Genomic DNA, 22294 nt, shown 5'->3' with positions numbered 1-22294 from the left:
CAGTGTCTGTGTTTTTTTGCACATCTTAATCTTTTATTTTTATTGGCCAGTCTGAGATATGACTTTTTCTTTGCAACTCTGCCTAGAAGGCCAGCATCCCACAGTCGCCTCTTCACTGTTGATGTTGAGACTGGTGGGATGAAACTTTAAGAATGCTAACATATTCCTTTAGGTCGTTTGACACTTTATTTCAGACAGTAATGAAGTGGGGAGAAAGGCAAATGCTAGAAACAGTAGGAAAGTTGGAAGCAGGGATTGATCCTGTTCTCAGGTGGAAAGTTGTATGTGCAGGGGTGTGTTACCACTACACCAAGGCTCTGCACAGGAAATAATCATATTAATGGTTGATGGCAGTGGGTAACCAAATCATAGATTGCAGTCTCCTTGTCCATAGACTGCTTTCAAGGTAAGGACACAAACATTTTGTATTTTGCAATTTGGGTGAACTTTATCTTTAAAATAGGTATCGAATAAAATCCTGCTTGCTCCCCAGGAGGGTTGGCCATCCCTGATCTATGTTTCCCAAGTGCTGGGTGTTTGAAAATGTTCTTGTTACAACAATAATTTCTCAAAATCACCCAACCTTCAAGAAAAATATAATAAATAGCAATATTCAGCTGGTTTATGTCTATTAGTTAAAGATCCTTGCCATCATCTTACTCTACATAGACAAAATGTGTTTGAGTTGTGAGTCCCCTTACCATCTCTGCCAAGCATGTGCACAATACTAAAATGTGAAAAATTACATTTGATTCTTGGCGCATTTAATATCCAATTCTTATTTGTATGACTTCTTCAAAACTGTCCATATTACATAGCTTCATATAATACATTTTCAAAGACACAAGTAGGCATATCAGATTACACTGGCAAAGTTGAGAAGAAGCGTAATAATAAAATAAGTGTGAGGAATAATGGTAGTGTTCTTGCTGACAAGCTCACTAATTACTGTTTATTTTAGACCAATGTTAATAATGAGAATTGTTCCACTGATCAGACAAAATAAAGTAAATAGACAATCAAATCTCCTGAAGACAAGATTACATAAATCTGCCCCTACACCCTAACCAAATTATTTGTATATTCATTGTCCCTCCTCTAGAATCAAACTTAAATTTTTCGGTTCACTATCTGTTTGACAAAATTATTTTCAAAGTTACAAATCAGGTCATTTAAGAACTACACTGCTAAAACACACGTAACCAGCATGGCTACCACAGCATTCTGCAGCAATATATAATCAGATCTGGTTTGCGCTTAGTGGGACAATAATTTGTTTTTCAACAGGACAATGACCCCACACACCTCCAGGCTGCATAAGAGGACCTGGCCTCCACAATTACCCGACCGCAACCCAATTGAGATAGTTTGGGATGAGTTGGACCGCAGAGTGAAGGAAAAGCAGCCAACAAGTGCTCAACATATGTGGGAACTCCTTCAAGACTGTTGGAAAAGCATTCCAGATGAAGTTGGTTGAGAGAATGCCAAGAGTGTGCAAAGTTATCATCAAGGCAAAGGGTAGCTACTTTGAAGAAACTCAAATATAAAACATTTTGATTTGTTTAACACTTTTTTGGTTACTACATGATTCCATATGTGTTATTTCGTAGTTTTGATGTCTTCACTACTATTTTTACAATGTAGAAAATAGTAAAAATAAAGAAAAACCCTTGAATGAGTAGGTGTGTCCAAATGTTTAACTGGTACTGTAAGTATTCAGACCCTTTGCTATGAGACTCAAAAATGAACTCAGGTGCATCCTGTTTCCATTGATCATCCTTGAGATGTTTCTACAACGTGATTAGAGTCCACCTATGGTAAATTCCATTGATTGGAAATGATTTAGAAAGGCAAACACCAGTCTATATCAGGTCCCACAGTTGACAGTGCATGTCAGAGCAAAAACCAAGCCATGAGGTCAAAGGAATTATCCGTAGAGCGCTGAGACAGGATTCTGTCGAGGCACAGATCTGGGGAAGGGTACCAAAATATTTATGCCGCATTGAAGGTCCCCAAGAACACAGTGGCCTCTATCATTCTTAAATGGAAGAAGTTAGGAACCACCAAGACTCTTCCTAGAGCTGGCCGTCCGGCCAAACTGAGCAATCGGTGGAGAAGAGCCTTGGTCAGGGAGGTGACAAAGAACCCGTTGGTCACTGACAGAGCTCTAGAGTTCCTCCACATGGAGTTTGCCAAAAGACAGCTGAAGACTCTCAGACCATTAGAAACAAGATTTTCTGGTCAGATGATACCAAGATTTAACTACACTGCTCAAAAAAATAAAGGGAACACTTAAACAACACAATGTAACTCCAAGTCAATCACACTTCTGTGAAATCAAACTGTCCACTTAGGAAGCAACACTGATTGACAATAAATTTCACATGCTGTTGTGCAAATGGAATAGACAACAGGTGGAAATTATAAGCAATTAGCAAGACACCCCCAATAAAGGAGTGGTTCTGCAGGTGGTGACCACAGACCACTTCTCAGTTCCTATGCTTCCTGGCTGATGTTTTGGTCACTTTTGAATGCTGGCGGTGCTTTCACTCTAGTGGTAGCATGAGACGGAGTCTACAACCCACACAAGTGGCTCAGGTAGTGCAGCTCATCCAGGATGGCACATCAATGCGAGCTGTGGCAAGAAGGTTTGCTGTGTCTGTCAGCGTAGTGTCCAGAGCATGGAGGCACTACCAGGAGACAGGCCAGTACATCAGGAGACGTGGAGGAGGCCAACAACCCAGCAGCAGGACCGCTACCTCCGCCTTTGTGCAAGGAAGAGCAGGAGGAGCACTGCCAGAGCCCTGCAAAATGACCTCCAGCAGGCCACAAATGTGCATGTGTCTGCTCAAACGGTCAGAAACAGACTCCATGAGAGTGGTATGAGGGCCCGACATCCACAGGTGGGGGTTGTGCTTACAGCCCAACACTGTGCAGGACATTTGGCATTTGCCAGAGAACACCAAGATTGGCAAATTCGCCACTGGCGCCCTGTGCTCTTCACAGAAGAAAGCAGGTTCACACTGAGCACATGTGACAGACGTGACAGAGTCTGGAGACGCCGTGGAGAACGTTCTGCTGCCTGCAACATCCTCCAGCATGACCGGTTAGGCGGTGGGTCAGTCATGGTGTGGGGTGGCATTTCTTTGGGGGGGCCGCACAGCCCTCCATGTGCTCGCCAGAGGTAGCCTGACTGCCATTAGGTACCGAGATGAGATCCTCAGACCCCTTGTGAGACCATATGCTGGTGCGGTTGGCCCTGGGTTCCTCCTAATGCAAGACAATGCTAGACCTCATGTGGCTGGAGTGTGTCAGCAGTTCCTGCAAGAGGAAGGCATTGATGCTATGGACTGGCCCGCTCGTTCCCCAGACCTGAATCCAATTGAGCACATCTGGGACATCATGTCTCGCTCCATCCACCAACGCCACATTGCACCACAGACTGTCCAGGAGTTGGCAGATGCTTTAGTCAAGGTCTGGGAGGAGATCCCTCAGGAGACCATCCACCACCTCATCAGGAGCATTGGAACGGAAATGGCGCCACACCAAACTGGAAGTCTTCCGACTAGCTTGGAAAGACAGTACCGTGCAGTATCGAAGAGCCCTCACTGCTGCTCGATCATCTTATTTTTCCAACTTAATTGAGGAAAATAAGAACAATCCGAAATTTCTTTTTGATACTGTCGCAAAGCTAACTAAAAAGCAGCCTTTGCAAATGGAGGATGGCTTTCACTTCAGCAGTAATACATTTATGAACTTCTTTGAGGAAAAGATCATGATCATTAGAAAGCAAATTACAGACTCCTCTTTAAATCTGGGTATTCCTCCAAAGCTCCATTGTCCTAAGTCTACACAACTCTGCCAGGACCTAGGATCAAGGGAGATACTAAAGTGTTTTAGTACTATATCTCTTGACACAATGATGAAAATAATCATGGCCTCCAAACCCTCAAGCTGCATACTGGACCCTATTCCAACTAAACTACTGAAAGAGCTGCTTCCTGTGCTTGGCCCTCCTATGTTGAACATAATAAACGGCTCTCTATCCACCGGATGTGTACCAAGCTCACTAAAAGTGGCAGTAATAAAGCCTCTCCTGAAAAAGCCGAATCTTGATCCAGAAATTATAAAAAACTTTCGGCCTATATCGAATCTTCCATTCCTCTCAAAAATTTTAGAAAAAGCTGTTGCACAGCAACTCACTGCCTTCCTGAAGACAAACAATGTATACGAAACGCTTCAGTCTGGTTTTAGACCCCATCATAGCACTGAGACTGCACTTGTGAAGGTGGTAAATGACCTTTTAATGACGTCAGACCGAGGCTCTGCATCTGTCCTCGTGCTCCTAGATCTTAGTGCCGCTTTTGATACCATTGATCACCACATTCTTTTGGAGAGATTGGAAACCCAAATTGGTCTACATGGACAAGTTCTGGCCTGGTTTAGATCTTATCTGTCGGAAAGATATCAGTTTGTCTCTGTGAATGGTTTGTCCTCTGACAAATCAATTGTAAATTTCGGTGTTCCTCAAGGTTCCGTTTTAGGACCACTATTGTTTTCACTATATATTTTACCTCTTGGGGATGTCATTCGAAAACATAATGTTAAATTTCACTGCTATGCGGACGACACACAGCTGTACATTTCAATGAAACATGGTGAAGCCCTAAAATTGCCCTCGCTAGAAGCCTGTGTTTCAGACATAAAGAAGTGGATGGCTGCAAACTTTCTACTTTTAAACTCGGACAAAACAGAGATGCTTGTTCTTGGTCCCAAGAAACAAAGAGATCTTCTGTTGAATCTGACAATTAATCTGGATGGTTGTACAGTCGTCTCAAATAAAACTGTGAAGGACCTCGGCGTTACTCTGGACCCTGATCTCTCTTTTGAAGAACATATCAAGACTGTTTCAAGGACAGCTTTTTTCCATCTACGTAACATTGCAAAAATCAGAAATGTTCTGTCCAAAAATGACGCAGAAAAATGTATCCATGCTTTTGTTACTTCTAGGCTGGACTACTGCAAAGCTCTACTTTCCGGCTACCCGGATAAAGCACTAAATAAACTTCAGTTAGTGCTAAATACGGCTGCTAGAATCCTGACTAGAACCAAAAAATTTGATCATATTACTCCAGTGCTAGCCTCCCTACACTGGCTTCCTGTTAAGGCAAGGGCTGATTTCAAGGTTTTACTGCTAACCTACAAAGCATTACATGGGCTTGCTCCTACCTATCTTTCCAATTTGGTCCTGCCGTACATACCTACACGTACGCTACGGTCACAAGACGCAGGCCTCCTAATTGTCCCTAGAATTTCTAAGCAAACGGCTGGAGGTAGGGCTTTCTCCTATAGAGCTCCATTTTTATGGAATGGTCTGCCTACCAATGTGAGAGACGCAGACTCAGTCTCAACCTTTAAGTCTTTACTGAAGACTTATCTCTTCAGTAGGTCCTATGATTAAGTATAGTCTGGCCCAGGAGTGTGAAGGTGAACGGAAAGGCTGGAGCAACGAACCGCCCTTGCTGTCTCTGCCTTGCCGGTTCCCCTCTTTCCACTGGGATTCTCTGCCTCTAACCCTTTTACAGGGGCTGAGTCACTGGCTTACTGGTGTTCTTCCATGCCGTCCATGGGAGGGGTGCGTCACTTGAGTGGGTTGAGTCACTGACGTGGTCTTCCTGTCTGGGTTGGCGCCCCCCTTGGGTTGTGCCATGGCGGAGATCGTTGTGGGCTATACTCGGCCTTGTCTTAGGACGGTAAGTTGGTGGTTGGAGACATCCCTCTAGTGGTGTGGGGGCTGTGCTTTGGCAAAGTTGGTGGGGTTATATCCTGCCTGTTTGGCCCTGTCCGGGGGTATCATCGGATGGGGCCACAGTGTCTTCTGATCCCTCCTGTCTCAGCCTCCAGTATTTATGCTGCAGTAGTTTATGTGTCGGGGGCTAGGGTCAGTCTGTTACATCTGGAGTATTTCTCTTGTCTTATCCGGTGTCCTGTGTGAATTTAAATATGCTCTCTCTAATTCTCTCTTTCTGTCTTTCTCTCGGAGGACCTGAGCCCTAGGACCATGCCTCAGGACTACCTGGTAGGATGACTCCTTGCTGTCCCCAGTCCACCTGGCCGTGCTGCTGCTCCAGTTTCAACTGTTCTGCCTGCGGCTATGGAACCCTGACCTGTTCACCGGACGTGCTTGTTGCACCCTCGACAACTACTATGATTATTATTATTTGACCATGCTGGTCATTTATGAACATTTTAACATTTTAACATCTTGACCATGTTCTCTTATAATATCCACCCTGCACAGCCAGAAGAGGACTGGCCACCCCTCATAGCCTGGTTCCTCTCTCGGTTTCTTCCTAGGTTTTTGGCCTTTTCTAGGGAGTTTTTCCTATGGAGTTTTTCCTAGCCACCGTGCTTCTTTCACATGCTTTGCTTGCTGTTTGGGGTTTTAGGCTGGGTTTCTGTACAGCACTTTGAGATATCAGCTGATGTACGAAGGGCTATATAAAAATACATTTGATTGATTTGATTTGATCAGGAGCATGCCCAGGCATTGTAGGGAGGTCATACAGGCACGTGGAGGCCACACACACTACTGAGCCTCATTTTGACTTGTTTTAAGGACATTACATCAAAGTTGGATCAGCCTGTAGTGTGGTTTTCCACTTTAATTTTGAGTGTGACTCCAAATCCAGACCTCCATGGGTTGATAAATTGGATTTCCATTGATTATTTTTGTGTGATTTTGTTGTAAGCACATTCAACTATGTAAAGAAAAAAGTATTTAATAAGATTATTTCATTCAATCAGATCTAGGATGTGTTATTTTAGTGTTCCCTTTATTTTTTTGAGCAGTATATTTGGCCCATCCCAGGCGTCACGTCTGGAGGAAACCTGGCACCATCCCTACGGTTGAAAATGGTGGTGGCAGCATCTTGCTTGGGGATGTTTTTCAGCAGCAGGGACTGGGAGACTAGTCAGGATCGAGGCAAAGATAAACGGAGCAAAGTAGAGAGAGATCCTTGATGAAAACCTGCTCCAGAGCGCTCAGGACCTCAGACTGGGGCGAAGGTTCACCTTCCAACAGGACAACGACCCTAAGCACAGCCAAGACAACGCAGGAGTGGCTTCAGGACAAGTCTCTGAATGTCCTTGAGTGGCCCAGCCAGAGCTCGGACTTGAACCCGATCAAACATCTCTGGAGAGACCTGAAAATAGCTGTGCAGCGATGCTCCCCTTCCAACCTGACAGAGCTTGAGAGGATCTGCAGAGAATGGGAGTATCTCCACAAATACAGGTGTGCCAAGCTTGTAGCATCATACCCAAGAAGACTCAATGCTGTAATCACTGCCAAAGGAGCTTCAAGAAAGTACTGAATAACGGGTCTGAATACTTATGTAAATATAATATTTCATTATTTTTGGAGCGGCAAGATTTTCTAAAACTTGTTTTTGCTTTTTTATTGTGGGGTATTGTGTGTAGATTGATGAGGGGAAAAACTATTTAATCAATTTTAGAATAAGGCTGTAACGTAACAAAATGTGGAAAAAGTCAAGGGGTCTGAATACTTTCCGAAGGCACTGTATGTGGCACTTATTAAAATAAAATGTTCCAACTAGTTTACAGTTTGCTGTTGATGTGGCCCCCAATAACTCCTAAGACTCAATTTAATCCCACCACACTGTTTACTTGGTTGAGAAAAAAAGCCCCCAAACACATGGTCTGCATCTCAAATGGCACCTTATTTCCTATATAGTGCACAACTTTTGACCGGAGCCTTATGGGTCCTGGTCAAAAGTAGTGCACTTTATATGGAATAGAGTGCCATTTGAGACGAATCCATACACTCAACAGGGACTGGTTGGGAAGGGAACAACAGACATTCAGTCCCACGGTACCTCTATGACCTTTTCTCAAGAGGGAACATCTTTGCAGAGAGCCCCAGGAGGATCCTGTTTTGGAGGACTCCTGTGGCTTGCCCATCTCTCTGACAGACACATCGTTCCCTTCTGGACCCATCAATAACCCCCCACGGCTCACTGATTCACTCTACTCAAAGCAGGGCCAGGCAGTGTACTCTTTCTCCTCTCACTCAACAGGCTTGGCAACTGGAGGTGGATTGGAAGGTACAAACATAAAAAAAACAGCTTACCAGCAAAGACAGACAACCATTCTTGGCTTCATTCAAGGTCATTTGTCTGCCTTTACTAATGTGCTGTTTCATGTTATGTACAGTGCCAGTCAAATGTTTGGACACACCTACTCATTCCAGGGTTTTTCTTACTTTTTTACTATTTTCTACATTGTAGAATAATAGTGAAGACATCAAAACTATGAAATAACACATGGAATCATGTACAATTTTTTGAATAAATCAAAATATGTTCGATTTTAGATTCTTCAAAGTAGCCACCCTTTACCTAGATGACAGCTTTGCACACTCTTGGCATTCTCTCAACCAGCTTCACCTGGAATGCTTTTCCAATAGTCTTGAAGGAGTTCCCACATATGCTGAGCACTTGTTGGCTGCTTTTCCTTCACGCTGCAGTCCAACTCATCCCAAACCATCTCAATTGGGTTGAGGTCGGGTGATTGTGGAGGCCAGGTCATCTGATGCAGCACTCCATCACTCTCCTTCTTAGTCAAATAGTCCTTACACAGCCTGGTGGTGTGTTGGGTCATTCTCCTCATCAGACCAAAGGACAGATTTCCACCGGTCTAATGTCCATTCCTTGTTTGTCTTGGCCCAAGCAAGTCTGTTCTTCTTATTGGTATACTTTAGTAGTGGTTTCTTTGCAGCAATTCGACCATAAAGGCTTGATTCACACAGTCTCTGAACAGTTGATGTTGAGATCCGTCTGTTACTTGAACTTTATGAAGCATTTATTTGGGCTGAAATTTCTGAGGCTTGTAACTGTAATGAACTTATCCTCTACAGCAGAGGTAACTCTGGTTCATTCTTTCCTGTGGCGGTCCTCATGAGAGCCAGTTTCAGCATAGCACTTGATGGTTTTTGTGACTGTACTTGAAGAAACTTTCAAAGTTCTTGAAATTCTCTTGATTGACTACCCTTTATGTCTTAAAGTAATGATGGACTGTCATTTCTCTTTGCTTATTTGAGCTGTTCTTGCCATAATATGGACTTGATCTTTTACCAAATAGGGCTATCTTCTGTATACCACCCCTACCTTGTCACAACACAACTGATTGGTTCAAATCCATTAAGACGGAAACAAATTCCACAAATGAACTTTTAACAAGGCACACCTGTTAATTGAAATGCATTCCAGGTGACTACCTCATGAAGCTGGTTGAGAGAATGCCAACAATGTGCAAAGCTGTCATCAAAGCAAAGGGTGGCTACTTAGAAGTGAGTGAGTTATGTCTTGGAACCGTCTTGCATCAGATGGTTTTTAGATCATACAATGGTTCTTTAAACTTTTTTAGCTCAAGACTCAAATCAGAAATGTACTCAAAATATTCCTCCTGTAGCTCAGTTGGTAGAGCATGGTGTTTGCAACGCCAGGGTTGTGGGTTCGTTTCCCACGGGGGGCCAGTACGGGGAAGAAAAAAAAAAAAAAAAAATCAATAAAAAATAAATGTATGAAATTAAATGAAATGTATGCATTCACTACTGTAAGTCGCTCTGGATAAGAGCGTCTGCTAAATGACTAAAATGTAAAATGTAAATGTAGAAGAATATAAAATATATTGTGATTTGTTTAACACTTTTTTGGTTACTACATGATTCCATGTGTTATTTCATAGTTTTGATGTCTTCACTATTATTCTATAATGTAGAAAACAGTACAAATAAATAAAAACCCTTGAATGAGTAGGTGTTCCCAAACTTTTGACTTTTACTGTTTATCTATACTGAACAAAAATATAAACGCAACATGTAAAGTGTTGGTCCCATGTTTCATGACCTGAAATAAAAGATCCCAGAAATGTTTCATTCGCACAAAAAGCTTATTTCTCTAAAATGTTCTGTACAATTTTTTTTCCATCCGTTAGTGAGCATTTCTCCTTGGCCAAGATAATCCAGCCACTTGACAGGTGTGGCATATCAAGAAGCTGATTAAACAGCATGATCATTACACAGGTGCACCTTGTGCTGGGGACAATATAAGACAACTGCTGTTTTGTCACACAACACAATGCCACTGATGCCTCAATGTTGATGGAGCGTGCTATTGGCATGCTGACTGCAGGAATGTACACAAGAGCTGTTGCCAGAGAATTTAATGGTCATTTTTCTACCATAACCCGCCCCCAACGTCATTTAAGAGACTTTGGCAGTACGTCCAACCGGCCTCACAACCGCAGACCACGTGTATGACATCGTTTTGGCGAGCGGTTTTCTGATGTCAACTGTCAAAGTTGTGAACAGAGTACCCCATGGTGGCGGTGGGGTTACGGTATGAGCAGGCATAAGCTACGAACAAAGAACACAATTGCATTTTATCGATGGCAATTTGAATGCAGAGATACGGTGACGAGATCCTGAGGCCCATTGTCGTGCCATTCATCCACCCCATCACCTCATGCAAAATCCATAGATTAGGGCCTTATGAATTTATTTCAATTGACTGATTTTCTTATATGATATTTTACTACGTAAAATGATAGAAATTGTTGCGTTTATATTTTTGTTCAGTATAGATGTAATTTAATTACCAACTCTGAAGAAGGCCTTGAGGCCGATACGTAAAGCTTATAAAGCGCAGTAATAATAGGAAGAGCAGTGTGCAGGTTTCTTATTTTTTATCTCAAATTAACAGCTTTATAAAAATCACTTTTTTTTCATTAAAGTCAGTTAATCTACTGAAGTTAACATTGCAACAACAGTTTAAATATTTAGATACCTGGACAATACATAAAGACAATCTTCTAATACCAATTCCCATATTTATTCAAAATATTTATTTTAGTTCCAAAACATGAGAATTGAAAAGATTAACTTAAAAAAAAAAAAATACAGTATAATATAATTTGCATTAAATTAAACAAATAGTTTAGTGGATAGACCAGGTTTTCCCAAACTCGGCCTCGGGACCCCATGGGTAACATGTTTTGGTTTTTGCCCTAGCACTACACAGCTGATTCAAATAATGAACTAATCATCAAGCTGTGTAGTGTTAAGGCAAAAACCAAAGCATTCACCCCTTGATGTCTCGCTGACAGTTTGGGAAATTATGGGATAGAGAGTCTTAAAATATCTTAACACAATAGTCTGCATTGGTAAGGACATTAAAATAGCTTACCTCAATTACAGTAGATACACCTTTAGATATAGGCCTACACTATATCCTTGCGTTCCCTTTATCCATATTCAAATGTGTAGAAAAACACTGGATAACGTTACCTTCTGATTCAGAAAACCCTTTAAAACAAACATTTATTTACACTCTAAAATGGATTAAAACAAAATATTACAATCCCAGAGATATGTCAATCATAACGTGCTTATTGTCCAGTGCTTGCATTAGATAACTTTATGGATGGCTTTAACCATCACACTAGGTAGTCATTGTCATTCCGCAAAAACCCTGCTTTGATAGACTCTGTTACCCATGACTCTCTAACAATCTTAAACTTTTTGGTAAAGAGTCGTCTGAGGGTTCTTAAAGCCAACACTCTTGTTTCCTCCACCACTATGACATGAGAGACCCCTTCCTCGAGCTTCTGCACTACTGTCCCTCCGTGGAAGCGGAATTCCAGAGCCCGCGTGTCCAGACAAGTTGCTGGTACGATGCTTTTAGGGTCTCCTATGTCTGTGCATCTGTCCATATAGACCCTGAAAGGTCTGAACATGCTAGTGGGGAGGTCGTCCCAGCTGTAGCGTTCCTCCAACTTAGCGATGCACTGTGCCGTCAAAGTGACCGCTCTGCCAATCCGACCGAAGACTTCCCTCAGCTGCTGCTCGTCCGTGTCCACGAAGTAGCTGTCTCCGTAGCAGTCGTATTCCTTGGCAAACTGCTCCTTGGTGGAGGGCGACATGTGTATCATGTGACACGGTTGCCATGGCACCACCTGCTTCCTGTCTAGGCACTCCAGCAGCCAGGCAGCCCACACCAAGTCGTGCTGGTCTGAAGAGATCAGGTTCTTCACACGCATGTTCTCCACAGCGGCGATCACACAGTAGGTGTCCGGTCCCGGGTTCTGGACTACAATACCGCCACATCGGGCCACTGCTTTCTCCAGCTCCGCCTTGGGGTGCGCCTCGTTGCCATTCATAACACAGAACTCCACGTCCTCGAACATGTCCGTCTCCTTGGTGACGCCAGATAGGTCCTGGGACTTGAAGTGGTCGATGACGCCGACAGCTTTCTTGGGCTTGGCCGCTGACAGCGACTTGCTCTTCTTCTTTTCAGGCTCGTCATTGTCATTGATACGGAGGTGGCGCGAGAACAACTTCCCGGACGCCTTGTTGCGAAACTGATCGAGCTCAGCTAGGGTCATGCACTGGTGCCACTCTTTATCCTCCCGGATCTTCTCGATTCTGGGGAAGCGTAGAGTGCAGTTGGTTTTGTACATGTCACTACTGACTATTTCTGCTGCCTTCACCTGGATGATGACCGAGTTGCATGGGTCAATGTAGACTTCTGGTCTCTCCGTCCCACACAGAATAGAGGCCGGAGGGTCGTTCTTCCGGTAGACTTTCCAGTGCTTGGCCAGCTTCAGCCCCAAGTCATACAGCTCCTTCATGGTGTAGCCGGAACCAATGCGACAGAGCGTGTGGAAGACGGAGGGTTTCTCTCCAGGCTTCGGAGCTTCGGCAACCGCAACGAGAAAATGAGACATCATGCCACCTCTCCTTCCTTTTCCCCAGTAGCCTCCGACAATCAACAGGTCGAGCTCATCCATCAAGCCATCAACGTACTCCGGCTTTATCTTGAGCCAGCCCTCACCTCGTTTATCGGGCTTGTAGACGGATGAGGGATCTTTCACCATGATGCCCTCTTCTCTGTTGTCAATGGCTTCATTGAGGGCGTTCACCACCTCTTGCATAGTTTTGGCCTCCGTTTTCGGCACCACGTGTATCCTCCCTTTAACAGGAGTGAAGACAGTCTGAAGGTTGTCGTGGCGCACCTTCAACGTCTCGTTGCCAAACTTGCGGTCGTTCACAAGAAGTACATCGAAAACGCAAAAGCACGTCTGCAGCTCGGAGTCATCCACTAGCCTCTTGATGTCAAACTTGCTTCCTTTTTGCATGAAGGTGTCAGCAGTGGGGTTGTACGCCATCATCTCCCCATCCAGGATGCAATTGAATACGTGGGGCTTGAAGACATTGTGGATGAAAGGCGTCAGGGAGCCCTCTAGCGGCGATGCACCAAACTGCTGGGTGTACTCGAAGGAGTTCCGTGTGAAGTACTTGTAGACGTCTCCATCTTTGTGCAGCTGGATGCGCTCTCCATCCAGCTTGGTCTCTATGAAGAAGTTGCTGTTTCCCATCTGCTTCTCCACCTGGCGCATGTTGGCCACGGCGGCCAGCATAGGTTTGAAGGCAAAGAACAGGCCAATGGACACTTCGCTGAGGGACACAGAGGGGTCGTGGAGCTGCCGGCACACCTTGTTTAGGTCTGTGGTGACGTTGTAGAGCTCGGCCGCATCTAAGTGGAACACCTGGAGCACGGTCTCTTTGCTGACCCCCAGCTTCATGTCCTTCAGGATCATGCGGATAAGCCACTTCTGCTCCAGTGCCGTGCTCTGGGTGATAAGGTGCAGCAGGCTCTTCTTCACCAGGTCCTTCTGCTTACCGGCATTGTTGATGGCCACCGAGTCCAGAAAGTCGTTGACTTCTCTGATGGTGAGGTTGCCCTGGCTTGTGCAGCGTTTCTTCAACACAAAGTAGGTCATAAGAGCGAAGTCACCCGCCTCCCCCTGAGATGTGGTGGGGGTGCGGTAATTCAACAGTTTGTTGGCTTCCGGTCCGTTCTTGGGGAGACCCAAGACGTCTATGTAGAGCTTGGCTAACATACTCTCTTTAATGCCATAGGCCATGCGCTCCCTTTCGAACGAGGGGACTATGAGACGCATGGCCGGGTAGAAAGAGTCTGTGGTGGTAGGGTTGTCTTTGTGGAGGGCCGCATGGAACTTCCTCCAGGAGTCTATGAAGTCATGGAGAAACTTTGATTTGTCTGGTCTGAGTTTGGTCTTCTGTATTTTTTCAAGCGTGGTGCACAGGTGAAGAAATGGAACTTGAGCAGCGACAGAGCTCTGGGGAGCAGCAGATTCGCTTTTTGAGGTTCCCTCCATTGTAAAAGCTAAAAAAAAAAAAAAGAACAAACATTAATGACCCATAGATTCTAAGGGATGCTCTTAGTTTTCATCCAGGTGTTTATGTAATTGTTATATTGATAGAAAAATGACCCTGTACTTTAGTAAGTAATGTACACAGCACAGTACATTGAGTATAACAACATTACCCAAATTACTCACAGTTCCGTAGCTAATGACTACTCAATAAACAAAACATAATTTGAGAATGTGTTTTAAAAAATCTGTATGGCCTAATCCATCACACCAGCCACATGTTTAGAAACTAGTTAGCGAGAATGTACACTATACAATGCATAGCCTGAATACTTATTGAAAACAACATCTCAAGTTAGCTAGCTATCTTACCTCAAAGCAACCAGCCAACTCGTCAGTGTCTTGCAACTCTTTGGGGATCCCTCCTCTACAACATGCTGTGACATGCCCGGGTTATGACTGCATCCATCATACGTTTCCTGACGAACCTGAAACAAACCAGACAGTAGTTGAGCACTTGAATGCTAAACACAGCTAGTTAGCGTTGTTGTGCCAGAGGTTGTGCAATGGTGCATGGTTATGCAGCTGGGGCCACTTCGGTAAACTATGCTAGCTAGCATGCAATCTATAGGCACAGCTGTTAGATTATTTATTATTTACCTTTATTTAACTAGGCTAGTCAGTTAAGAACAAATTCTTTTTTTCAATGACGGCCTAGCAACTTGTTCGGGGCAGAACGACAGATTTTTACCTTGTCAGCTCAGATACTAACGTTAGATACATTAATGTTATCATGTTGTATGATGTGATTTCAAATTCAACAAATAACGTATCAAATTACCTGATTACTTCTTCTCGGTCTCAAAACATAAACATAGCAGTTTTTGATTATTATTTACTAACTGTTATATGAGTTTCTAAAAAACACTTCCTTGTTCACAAAGCGGAAACCGTCAGCCACGTAAAACGTGCAGTCGGAAACAACACAAGAGACATATTGGACCTGGGGAAAAGCAATTCTTTCATACGTCAGGAGAGGGCGCCAGATACATGTAAAAAAAAATGTGTCAAACCACAGCTGAATGAAGGAGTAGCATAAATTAGATGTTAGAGCAGTGCTAATTAGAATGCCCTTTATTTTGTGTCCAACTTTTTTATATATATATATATAAAAAGGTGATAGGATAACATTCATTTTATCAATGTTTCTGTAAAACATTTAATTTTGATACATATTAATTGCATGCAGATACAGCACATGGTCACAATACCTTTGGTTACATGCAGAAAAATAATCATTAAGCAATATTCATTTTGTAAACACACCTCTATAATAGCTTTGAATTTGATCAAACTCATGTTCCAATGTCCATAAAAATGGGTTAAGTCATTTAAGTCCTGACACAGTATGCAACACACACACACACACACACACACACACACACACACACACACACACACACACACACACACACACACACACACACACACACACACACACACACACACACACACACACACCTCACGGCTGTATTAAACTATATAGTCTGGAAATCCATACAAATTCCTCACTGTGCACTGCCTGACTGGCCTGAACATAACACACAATGTAGGCCTACAAACAACCTTTCCACATGTCAACCAACAGATTTACTTGAGGTCAAGAGTCCCTGCACCAAGCAAAACATGAAGATAAAGATGAATATGAACTGTGGTGCTTTAGTTCCCCCAAAAAGTATTGTACACTGCAGATCAATGAAAGTATTTTAGACTGAAGATTGTGTGCACACCCCAAAAAATGTTTCGTGCTTACTCTTTACAGTGAATTCTATATACAGTACCAGTCAAAAGTTTGGACATATCTACTCATTCAGGTTTTTTTACAGAGGGTAGTGCATACTGCCCAGTAAGTACATCACTAGGGACAAGTTCCTGCCATCCAGGACCTCTATACCAGGCAGTGTCAGAGGAAGGCCCTAAAAATTGTCAAAGACTCCAGCCATCCTAGTCAAGTACTGTTCTCTCTGCTACCGCATGGCAAGCGGTACCGGAGCGCCAAGTCTAGGTCCAAAAGGCTTCTTAACAGCTTCTACCCCCAAGCCATATGACTCCTGAACAGCTAATCAAATGGCTACCCAGACTATTTGTGTTGCCCCCACTCTTTTACGCTGCTGCTACTCTCTGTTTTTTTTTATCTATGCATAGTCACTTTAACTCTACCTATATGTACATGCTGCCTCAATTACCTCGACTAACCGGTGCCCCCGCACATTGACTGTTTACCGGTACCCCCTGTATATAGCCACACTATTATTTTACTGCTGCTCTTTAATTACTTGTTACTTTTAATTACATTTTTTACTTATCTATTTTTTACTTAACACTTATTTTTCTTAAAACTGCATTGTTGGTTAAGGGCTTGTAAGTAAGCATTTCACTGTAAGGTCTACACCTGTTGTATTAGGCACATGTGACAAATACAATTTGATTTGATTTGAAACTATGAAATAACACATATGGAATCATGCACTGTATTAGACAAAAAAGTGTTAAATCAAAATAAATTTTATATTTAAGATTCTTCAAATTAGCCACCCTTTGCCTTGATGACAGCTTTGCACACTCTTGGCATTCTCTCAACCAGTTTCATGAGGTAGTCACCTGAAATGCATTTCAATTAACAGGTGTGCCTTGTTAAAAGTTCATTTGTGGAATTTATTTCCATCTTAATGGATTTGAACCAATCAGTTGTGTTGTGACAAGGTAGGGGTGGTATACAGAAGATAGCCCTATTTGGTAAAAGACCAAGTCCATATTATGGCAAGAACAGCTCAAATAAGCAAAGAGAAATGACAGTCCATCATTACTTTAAGATATGAAGGTCAGTCAATCAGGAGAATTTCAAGAACTTTAAAAGTTTCTTCAAGTGCAGTCGCAAAAACCATCAAGCGCTATGATGAAACTGGCTCTCATGAGGACCACCACAGGCAAGGAATACCCAGAGTTACCTCTGCTGCAGAGGATAAGTTCATTAGAGTTACCAGCCTCAGAAATTGCAGCCCAAATAATGCTTCACGGAGTTCAAGTAACAGACACATCTCAACTGTTCAGAGGAGACTGTGTGAATCAGTCCTTCTTGTTTGAATTGCTGCAAAGAAACCACTACTAAAGGACACCAATGAGAAGAAGAGACTTGTTTGGGCCAAGAAACACAAGCAATGGACATTAGACCGGTGGAAATCTGTCCTTTGGTCGCATGAGTCCAAATTAGAGATTTTTGGTTCCAACAGCAGTGTCTTTGAGAGACGCAGAGTAGGTGAACAGATTATCTTTGCATGTGTGGTTCCCACCGTGAAGCATGGAGAAGGAGGTGTTATGACACTGTCAGTGATTTATTTAGAATTCAAGACACACTTAACCAGCATGGCTACCACAGCATTCTGCAGTGATACGCCATCCCTCCTGGTTTGCGCTTCGTGGGACTATCATTTGTTTTTCAAAACACACCTCCAGGCTGTGTAAGGGCTATTTGACCATGAAGGAGAGTGATGGAGTGCTGCATCAGATGACCTGGCCTCCACAATCACCCGACCTCAACCCAGTTGAGATGGTTTGGGATGAGTTGGACCGCAGCGTGAAGGAAAAGCAGCCAACAAGTGCTCAGCATATGTGGGAACTCCTTCAAGACTGTTGGAAAAGCATTCCAGGTGAAGCTGGTTGAGAGAATGCCAAGAGTGTGCAAAGCTGTCATTAAGGCAAAGGGTGGCTACTTTGAAGAATCTAAAATAGAAAATATATTTTGGTTTGTTTAACACTTTCTTGGTTACTACATGATTCCATATGTGTTATTTCATGGTTTTGATGTCTTCATTGTTATTCTCCAATGTAGAAAATAGTAAAAATAAAGAAAAACCCTTGAATGAGTAGGTGTGTCCAAACTTTTGACTGGTACTGTAGTTTAACCAGCGACCAATATGTCTATAAAGAGACGAGCAGGATCTTCACTCCATTTAATTATAATATAATAATAATTATAGGGTGTGCAGTGGATGCAGAGGCACTCGTAGGTAATACCCTGACACTGATAGAAAGTCAGATATTGTTTCATACTCCTAATGGTTAAGGTAATTATTCGGGCTAGGGCAATCTGATCCTAGATCTGTGCTTAGAGGGCAACTTCTTCCTCTGAAGTAGGTCGTCCAGTTTGCAATAATCTTTGCCCACTAGGGGGCCTCCTCTCCCTCTACATGCTAGAAAGAGAGAGAGGGAGGGAGAGGGAGAGGGAGAGAGCCGCACAGTCCTGAGTCACCACACAGCCAGAGTTGTTTATATCCAGTTCTGCTGCTGCTGCAGTAGTGGAGACAGCCAGGAAGAGATGGAGCCGCAGGACAGAGAACACAAACACACACTCCACGCTGGTTTATCGTAGGGGCACATGGCTCATTTATACAGTAGAGCAGATGCTTGACAGGGATATAGGCCTATACAATGGTCTGCTGTCATGAAAAGCTTGAGCCAAACCAACATCAACAGTCAGCCATAGCAAGGTCTCACTTTACACAGTAGGACTGCAGAGTTAGCCAGGTTCATAACAGAGGTTGCGTAACAGTGCTTTATGTGCCACAGTCAGAGAGCGTGGTAGAGCGAGCGCCGACCTAGAAGATGGTAAACAAGTGACGTCAGCTGCTGCTGCCGATGTCGTGGCATGCTTCTGCACGCTCCAGTGTGAGAGGGGGGAATGCAGGAGAGGATTTGAAGGGGTATGTGGGGGGGCGGGGTAGTATCATCTGGGACTGGCAGGTTTGTACTGCTCATCCTTCATAGAGGTACAGTATATGGATATGGAACATATTTGGGTTTTGACTTAACTGTAATTAAGCTTCTACTGGGACTGTTATGGTTCCAATACCAGGGGCGGTATTTATCAAATCTAGATCAGCACTCTTACTCTGAGACGCTTTATGAATACGGCCCTGCTGCAGTAATTACATCCCAGAAACAGTGATGATGTTAAAACTGTTGCAGAAAACAAGTGCCACAGACAAGTTAAACAAAACAAAGTCACAGACAAACACAAAAGTCCTAAGACAAAAATTCCATCAAACCACATGGCAGAATTTTCACAGTAGCATATAAGAATGACATTTTGGGGCCCACTTTTGGCCGTATTTTCTTCTAGCCTTTTTTGGGGCTTAAATATGGCCTGGTACAAAATTGTGTTGACTATGGTAAAAAACCAAGCCTCACAGATGGAGGCTCCCAGTTCTCAGAATGAGACACCTGCAGATATGTGCTACTGGCAGTAGTTGTGTAAACAAATATAGTGCCATGGCAGGTTTGATTTATTCTGTCTCTATGAAAATACTGGTCATCTATCTATATTTGCAGCAGCGTAACATTATACAACGGGCAGGTCGGAGACAAGGTCAGTTCATGTAATACACACATTATACAGTGTGTGTGTGTGTGTGTGTGTGTGTCAGTGGCATGCTACAGTTTTGCGAGGCCCTCTTGCAAGGTCTGAGCAAGGAACATGGCTTATGAGGTGTTCATATGCTATCTGGAGGGAAAGGGCCCCTGGACCCCAACCCCCTCAAAACAATATTGGGTTGGAGGCTCCCAAGATGTCATAGTCCCCCCTGCGTTGTGAGGGCGTGTAGTATGCCAGTGGTGTGTGTAGTCCTGCTGTGTTTACTTTATTCTACTGGCAGGGAGAGCCAGACGGTGCAGAGCATACTTCTATTAAATTTAGATTGACCTCCACACAATCTCTCTTTCTGTGTGTGTGTGTGTGTTTCTGCATGCGTGTCAGCATCACTTTTGATCTTCTTGTCATTCCACCAGATCATCTACAGATGTAGGATCTTAATTTGATCACCCTGCTGCAGGATAACTGTTCTGCAATGCAGTGTATTTGAGGTTTAAAAATGCTTCTGAAGTTAGCAAATTCCACTTTAAAAATGTACATTAGTTATAATCAACATAATAATTCACATTTCCTGTGTAACAACTGTCGTAGAGAGGGGACCAAAGCGCAGCGTGTTGAGTGCTCATAACACTAAAGAAAATAACAAAAGCGAAAACGATCAGCTCACAGTTCTATCATGTACATAGACTAAACAGAATACAACTACCCACAAACATAGGTGGAAAAAAACCCTACTTAAGTATGATCTCAAATTAGAGACAACGAGGACCAGCTGCCTCTAATTGGAGATCAGCCCCCCCCAAAAAAACATAGAAATAGAAAACTAGAACTAAACATAGATATAGAAAACATAGAAAAACACAAAACACCCCATCACGCCCTGACCTACTCTACCATAGAAAACAACATCTTACTATGGTCAGGACATGACATCCTGTTGCTGCAGGATAATTATCCTGCTGTAGCAAACTGGTTCAAATTAAGATCTTACATCTGTATCTAGTCTGATGTCTACCCAATGTGAATTTCAACGCTCACTTTCTCTCTCCCGCTCACATTCACACTGGACATGATGTTTTTTGTCATTTGAATTGTACAGCACCCTGTGGTTACATCATACGGCTGGCTGGCCTGTAGCTAAACAGAGAGGTCAACAGGGTGGCCAGCTCTCCACTGACCCCCGCATTGACCTTTGACCTGTTGGCTTATGGCAAGGGATAACAGTCCGGACGGGAGTGGATGGGGGTGGACCAGATGGACGAACTACACTCTGTGGGAATGCACAGATGGACTACTACACCACACTACTCCACACTGGACGGTTCAACGAGAGTGCTGGTGTCCATCCACAGGCATAGCGTTATATTGATACCAGGAAATGGAAGACATTGACGATAACGCTGGGTATTGCCCAATAATGACCTACTCTACCATGTCATTGAGCGGGTGGGCCGCAATAGCCATGTAGCAATTAAGAGTGTTGGCCAGTAACCAAAAGGTCGCTGGTTTGAATCCAGGAGCCAATTAGGTAAAACAAGAAAAAATATTGAGCAAGGCACTTAACCCTAATTACTTCTGTAAGTCGTTCTGGATAAGAGTGTCTGCTAAAAAATGTATGTTGTTTTCTTGGTATTGGAGAGGATTCCTGTTTACCCTTACTCCCTAAGGATATATCACCAGTCAAGAGATAAGGTGGTTTAATGGTGGTTTGTACATACGCTGTGTCAGGGGTGCGTACTGGTGGCAGAGAAATCAGACGCAGGAGAGCAAAACTGTGTTTCCAACGGCTCAGTTTAATCATCAAAACCCCCTGGATACAGAACAATGAAATAAATGGGTACATACCCCGACGCACACCAGAACAGACCGTGCACAAGCACTGACAACAAACAATTACAGACAAGGACATGGGGGGAACAGAGGGTTAAATACACAACATGTAATTGATGGAATTGGAACCAGGTGTGATGGAAGACAAGACAAAACCAATGGAAAATGAAAAGTGGATCGGCGATGGCTAGTAGGTTGGTGACGTCGACCGCCGAACGCCGCCCGAACAAGGAGAGGGACCGACCTCGGCGGAAGTCGTGACATGCTGTTACTTACATTCAAGGACCAGGGGTGGAATTTCCAAATTTTGACTGTGACTTATTTCCCCATTCCAAACCTTTTTCCCCTATACCTTTTCAGGCCTCTGGGATTGATGGTGGGAACTGAGAACAACTGAGCACATTACAACACACACTGGAACTTGTCCCAGTACTTGTTCCAGTCACCACAACCATGGACATGAGGTCACACGACATCTCCCTCTTATGCAACCTACCCAAGATATCACAGGCTCTCCTTAAAGATTTGCCTGACGAATCAAAGTGAATTCTTCCACTGCTCTATGTTCGCTACATAGATCAATCTGAAACTGCCATCATTGAAGTCGTTTGTGTTGACGTCAAAATAAGGGGTATTGTACAAAACAAAGTAACAGTGATTGGAAGGAGGCTCTGGTACAAAATACAAACATATAAAATTAAAGTACAAGGGGTAAAAATACCATGGGTGTGTCTCAAATGGCACCATATTCCCTAGCACACTACTTTTGAACAGAGCCCT

General features: G+C 43.4%; 1 protein-coding gene across 1 annotated transcript; it reads right to left on the bottom strand.

Annotated features, from left to right (window-relative positions):
- Positions 1–10903: 10903 nt before the first annotated feature.
- On the bottom strand, positions 10904–15242 carry lig4 (ligase IV, DNA, ATP-dependent). Its single transcript, XM_014151344.2, has 3 exons — positions 15098–15242; positions 14629–14744; positions 10904–14267 (listed from the first exon to the last, which is right to left on the bottom strand). Exon 3 carries the CDS (start codon positions 14257–14259, stop codon positions 11515–11517), a length of 2745 nt encoding a protein of 914 aa, XP_014006819.1. The 5' UTR covers positions 14260–14267; positions 14629–14744; positions 15098–15242; the 3' UTR covers positions 10904–11514.
- Between the last annotated feature and the right edge of the window lie 7052 nt (positions 15243–22294).

Source organism: Salmo salar, chromosome ssa17, assembly GCF_905237065.1.
Source record: "Salmo salar chromosome ssa17, Ssal_v3.1, whole genome shotgun sequence".
NCBI classification, from domain to species: Eukaryota; Metazoa; Chordata; class Actinopteri; order Salmoniformes; family Salmonidae; genus Salmo; species Salmo salar.
Note: the sequence above shows the minus strand (reverse complement) of the source record. Positions and strands in the feature narration are given on the sequence as shown.